The sequence below is a fragment of the Rutidosis leptorrhynchoides genome, chromosome 4 (genome assembly GCF_046630445.1).
Source record: "Rutidosis leptorrhynchoides isolate AG116_Rl617_1_P2 chromosome 4, CSIRO_AGI_Rlap_v1, whole genome shotgun sequence".
In the NCBI taxonomy this organism is placed as follows: domain Eukaryota; kingdom Viridiplantae; phylum Streptophyta; class Magnoliopsida; order Asterales; family Asteraceae; genus Rutidosis; species Rutidosis leptorrhynchoides.
In genome coordinates this window covers 603,942,774-603,948,593 of record NC_092336.1, presented here as the reverse complement: position 1 = coordinate 603,948,593, position 5,820 = coordinate 603,942,774, and the positions used below count along the sequence as shown (strand labels likewise).

The 5,820-nt window shown below is 34.2% G+C and overlaps 1 protein-coding gene across 1 annotated transcript; it reads right to left on the bottom strand.

The window, feature by feature from the left end:
• Positions 1–1,493: 1,493 nt before the first annotated feature.
• On the bottom strand, positions 1,494–5,617 carry LOC139903969 (uncharacterized). The gene is made up of 9 exons (XM_071885897.1): positions 5,340–5,617; positions 4,337–4,516; positions 4,130–4,232; positions 3,865–3,944; positions 3,694–3,771; positions 3,371–3,462; positions 3,140–3,251; positions 2,472–2,597; positions 1,494–1,864 (listed from the first exon to the last, which is right to left on the bottom strand). Exons 1-9 carry the CDS (start codon positions 5,562–5,564, stop codon positions 1,748–1,750), a joined length of 1,113 nt encoding a protein of 370 aa, XP_071741998.1. The 5' UTR covers positions 5,565–5,617; the 3' UTR covers positions 1,494–1,747.
• Positions 5,618–5,820: the final 203 nt, after the last annotated feature.

The window sequence follows — 5,820 nt, the reverse complement described above, 5'->3', positions numbered from 1 at the left end:
ATAATTCAGGCGGTATAACCGACCATATATAGCTTAAATAACATAAATATAAATGTTAGTGAAGTTAATAAAAGTTAGATAATTTCTTACCTTGATTAGTGACGTGTGCTTGCTTAGATAAACCTTGATTATACGGAGCACTTCGTGCTGATAACGTGTTATATTTCAGTAGGCTTATAACTACCTTTAGTGGCCTGGTTCAATATATTCAAATTGAAAGAACCAATAAAAGAGAGATGTGTTGTAGAAGATATAGGAGAGAAAGAGGTTGAAGAGAGGTGTGATGTATTTAATGTATATGTGTGTTTTTGTAACTTACATTATGCACATATATATAGTACAAATTTTACTATCCATATTTGACTAATTACCATCCATATTTAACTACTAAATTTACAACAGGGCTTAAATAAAAGAAAAAAAATTGAACTTCTATCCTATTTCAGAGTTTTATTCATGGCAAAAAAAAAAAAAAAAAAACCAACGAAGGATTGCTTCAACGTCATCCCCTTCACCTTGTATGTTGGGATTGGGGATTATGTCATGGGTTCGAGCCTCGCTCTGCCTATCCCTTTAATTAATCTGCCCGAAATATGGATATCCAGATTGACCCCAGGGGGTTATCTCCCGAATCCATTCAGGATTCAAACCCGGTCCGCCTGCCCTCGGGATGGTTAAAGGATCGGGTTCTTGTAATGCGATTCGAATTTCCTCCTGAATGCGTGTGTGTGTGCAAATGATGAGCGTCGTTGAAATAAATGATACGCTAATGCAAAGCTTGCCGTTCAAAAAAAAAAAAAATCTAATTTTTTGTGTTGTCTAGTTGTGACACGAAATAAAAGAAATGAAGAGAAGAGACTTCATTTTCTTTCATTTTTTTTGTTGGAAAGGCAATTGTATTAAGACTCGAGGGCCTGGGGCCTAACCCTTGTACAAACACTTCATTTTCTTTCATTCAGCTTCAATGTTCCCATTTCCCTTTTGTGTTTGGCCAATGTCCCTAAATACATGCTGATTTTTCCTTTTGCTACAAATATAAAATTGTAGATTTATGAGCTCATTTTATATTATAAACACAAATATCATCATCTTCTTTTTAATTTCAGTGTTATCTAAAAATATACTGGCATAACACTGAACTATAACTATCATAGCTCTTCATGATCTAATAACCTCTTCGTCCAAATCTTAATTCCAAATAAAACGATACAAATGAACAGATGCTATGTGTGAATCGCAACCTTTGTAATTATTTATTTTAATTTTGATAAACAAAACAAGGTAACCTCTAAAAATATCTGAAGATTGGGTATAGAAAACTAGTAATTCAGAAAAAATACGTTAGATCGTAAAAGAGAATGTAGAAAACACAAAATCATATTTACTCATTAAACACGATTCCTAGTTTTTAAAATTTTTTTGAAGAAAACATTAGATATATTTCCTTGATCACAATGCTTGCACCGAAGTCCAAACCCTATAAGCGTCCAGACAAAACACCAGCTGCACATTTTATATATTCGTCAACATCTTTCATTGATTAAGCATAGTACAACTAGCCCAATCATGGGACTATTTTCTTGTCAAATTCATCATTCATTGATGCAAATTTAACACGCTAAATGCGATTATGGATCCAAAACTACTCCATCTAACCTTATTTAACCTTCTACATAGTTTATCAATCCAAATCCCAGGTGTTAGACGTTACATTTTAGTAAGACACACGAGCCATCTCTCATAGTTTTTATTTGTGCACGGTGAACACTCCGCCTTTATTTACCAGCTTCCCCAATGCTTCTTTTGCATCCTCTAAAGTTTTGATTCCGTCCCATTCTTCAAAAACCAACCTTTGTACGTTAAACTGCAAAGAAGTGCAAGTTCATGTCATACACCATATCGCTCTATACTTCAAATGTACGTGTATGCATATGTATAGACAATTAGAAGGTGTATGTACTCGTGCTTTTAACATGACTATGTGATACGTGATTCGGAGTAATCAAAACCAGACAATTAGATGTAGCAAAAGGAGTTTCATGATGTTTACATCGAATGATCAGATCCGTTCAAGGCCGGTGGGACGTTTTGTGGCTTACAGCATGTCGTTTTAAAAAACTGTACATTAGGGGCAAATTTGTCATTCTTTTTCTCTTTCAAGCCTTTTAATGGACTCTTTTTTTGTGCGCCCCCATCGAAGCGAGTGGTGACGTTTTAGCTAGTGTGGCTAACTTTTGAGTATTTGGGTGTGTTTAGTTGCAGAAAAAGATTCACTAATTTTTCATCTCGAAATCACTAGCAAATGGGAGATGTTATTTATCTCAAGAAAAATGATTTCTAAAATCTAATAATCAAATAACGAAACCAAATTAACTTCAAACACTAGCAACTAATCTAATGTGAAGTGAAAATACATAACAGATTATCACTTTTAATGCGTAACGTCAGACACCTCGTAAGAAACTTCATACCTGTGCACCTTGACGGACACGAATGTCGGTTCCCTTGCTATCTATAGATATAAGCGAAACGTCATCCACCTCACTCTCCAACGAAAATAGATCTTTTAGAGGCTTAGAAAACATGGCATTCAGCTCCTGCAAACATAAATTTTTAGATATAAAATTATACCTAGCAATTGAGACCCATTCACCAAAAATTGGGTCCATTGGGCAAACCATTTGGGTCCATTGGGTCTTGAGAAACCAAAAGGAATGGGTCCAATATGGACCCATCTTTAGTCCATTAATATACTAGAGGTTCCATCTAGACCCGATGGAACCCATTTCCAACCGATTTCAATTAAAAATAACAACAGGTAATAAAAAAGATCTAAAATTTTTTTTTTTTTTTAAAACAATAAAAAAAAAATTTAATGAGAAATAATGAAAAAAAGTAAAAATTTAAAAAAAAAAAACATTCTAAAAATATACAAAAAAGGGTCTCGACCCGACCCAACCCGTTTGGACTTGACCCATTTGACTCGTTTGAAAATTGGGACCCGTTCGACCCATGACCCATTTAGAACCAAACCCATTTGGGTCTAGACTCAACCCTACCCAACCCGACCCGTTTGCCAGGCATAATAAAACCAAGAATGTAACTGAAAAACTAATACCATAATAACTCAATCCCATACCTTCAGGTTCTGCTCACCACCATCAACAGCAATTGCATCAGGTTGAAGAGACTCGTACTCCTTGACATTGACCCAAGCAACAGTTCCAAAACCTCCAATAAAATATATATCACTAATTCAAAATAAAAAAGTAAACCAAATCAATTCATAAGCATAATCAATAATCAATAATCAATTAGGTAATCGATGGATTGCAATACCAAACAAGGTTGTAATAAACTTCTACCAAACCTTATATTATGCATCCTAAAGTAGTAAAAGTTTCCCCACTTCTGTGAAGGTGCCTGTTGGTGTTTAGCTATATACTGCTTATGTGCCCACTCCTGAATATTTAGAAATATACCAACAAAATTTAGATTGATTGTTAAACAAAAATTACAATCTTAACATGTAAAAGCTACAAAATACAAACAAATTACAATCTTAGCATACAACAATTGCTAAATATTGATAGAATATAAACAAAAACTGCAACCTTGACATGCAAAAATAAGTATAGGATTAATAACAACTATTAAACTAAAACAATGTCACTATGTTTAGAAATGTATCACCTGCTCATCTTCTGTAAGGGGATAAACGTCGCCAAAAATTGTAACCCTTGCATTTGACAAGCCACTCCATCCAGGTATCTACAAATAGAACCGTCGGTTAAAAATACAGGTGCACTCGACACCATATTTAAGCTTATCTAAGTGTGCAAAAGAATTTAGATCAGTATTAACCTGAACCACTAATGTACACCTTGGATCAGCTAACAGATTCCGTGTGTGTATACCCAACTGTGTAAAGGAAAAAATTGGATCTGAAAGACAAATAAGAAACATGTTAGAATCAAATTAATTATCATGTAACAAAAGGGGCAACTTATTCAGAAAAGGTGGGATCTTTTCATCTTTCAAAACACATTGTCAACATGAACAGATAATAACTTGTACACAGTTCTTATGGAGAGTGATATATTATTCATCTCACGAATTGGAAACTTACGTCCCAATGGATCTGGGGCAAAATCTACCAGAGAACCAAATGGGTATCCTTCACTTCGTTGATGCATCCGGGACATTACAGTACACAGGTGAGCGAACCTGGCCTTAATTTGGATATAATAGAAAGATCATAAATCACTTTAACTAAAAAACAAACATATTATAAAATGTATAAAAACTTATTTTTTAATTCTTTAAACAACTTTACCTGTTCCATCAGATTACGAACTGCCAAAGCTGGTTTAGGTAAGTCGTGAACTGATGTGGCACTCTGCACTCCCCCCGAAATCGGGGTTCTGAAAAGGCCAGCTCTAGTGCCTCCACCATTCCTAATTTCATATTTTTCTTTATACAAGTCCTCTTTGCTATAACCTTTACCTGTACCACCCTTCAAAAAAACGAAATTGTCTATCAAAATTCAAGTTCAAGTTGATCATTTATAGTTAAATCTCAAATCCATACTATTGTAATAAATTTAACATTAACCCATCGTTTGAATAGCTTGACCCGTACAATAAAAGGACATAATTCGCATTCGCATACACAAAGCCATCAACTCTCACATTCTAACTGAAAGATAGAAAGATGAATTTTTTGTAATGGTTTACTGCCAACTGTAGGGATATCAGCTCAAGCATAAAGTTCCGTAATTTTCTAACGATAAGTTTTCAAAAACTTTACACATGGCCCTGAACTCAAATTCAACTATTTCCTACAATAGTGTTTAAAGTTTGCCCCTTTTAGAGCCAACCATATAAAATAGCAGCATAACTACAATCCCATTAAATTTTCACTTTCTTTTTAACAACAAACTTAAAATTAAAATTTTCACAAACAATCAAGTGTAATTAACTTAATTTGTATGAAAATTGTGATATCCTTCTAGGTTAGCTAAGCAATCTGTATCCAAATACAGTGTTTGGCTGACTTTATTTGCCGAATTTAATGAAATTTGAAAAAAGTCAAATAACCTACAAGTCAATTTCAACTACATACGAGCTTATAAGCTTTTAGCTTGTTGCTAATTTAAAAGTGCGTAAGCTAAAGTCGATTTGCAGCTGTTAGCTTTTTAAAGATCAAATTTTTGATTTAAAATTATTCAAATAAAACATAATCGCTTAAAATAATATGCACATTCGAATCGATACAAAATTCTTGGAACAGCAAATACAACAGTAAAATAAAACAAAATAAAAAAGTATAAATTGTACCAAGGAAGAAGAGACAGGTTCAAACACACTACTGTTACTATTATTATCATGGAGATGTAACTGTTGATCGTTTTTTCCGGTGTCACCGGAAACTTGACCGTTAACGGCGGCGATAAGCGTATTTTTCGGAAAAGATATGACGTTAGTTTTCAGGTAAGCAGGAGGTTTACGGAAATGTGTTTCTTGATGAACAGGAAGGATTGAAGAGCTTGAAAGTGCTTCCATGGCGAGAGTTGTATGGAATAGGGATTTCGAGAAGAGAAAGAATACGGCAGCTTTTTTATTCGGTCGAATAAAAACAGGGCTGTGTCAAAAAGAAAGAACCGCACTTTCTATCTTTCTTTTTCATACTACTCCTTGATCTTTTTAATTTCGTACATTTATGGCCCCAAAAAGTAAACAATTGTATATGATTTTTTTTCTTTTGAGAACGGCACGGAAATTAAACCCGTTATCGCGTCGGTTCATGGTTTAACTGCTT

Bases quoted from the DNA above. Each gene is read 5' to 3' on its own strand.
- LOC139903969 (XM_071885897.1), bottom strand. From the start codon at position 5,564: ATGGAAGCACTTTCAAGCTCTTCAATCCTTCCTGTTCATCAAGAAACA. The intron at 2,598-3,139 runs GTATGGGATTGA...TTATGTTTGCAG, and splicing joins GTGGTGAGCAGAACCTGAAG to GAGCTGAATGCCATGTTTTC. The intron at 1,865-2,471 runs GTATGAAGTTTC...ACTTCTTTGCAG, and splicing joins GTGTCCGTCAAGGTGCACAG to TTTAACGTACAAAGGTTGGT.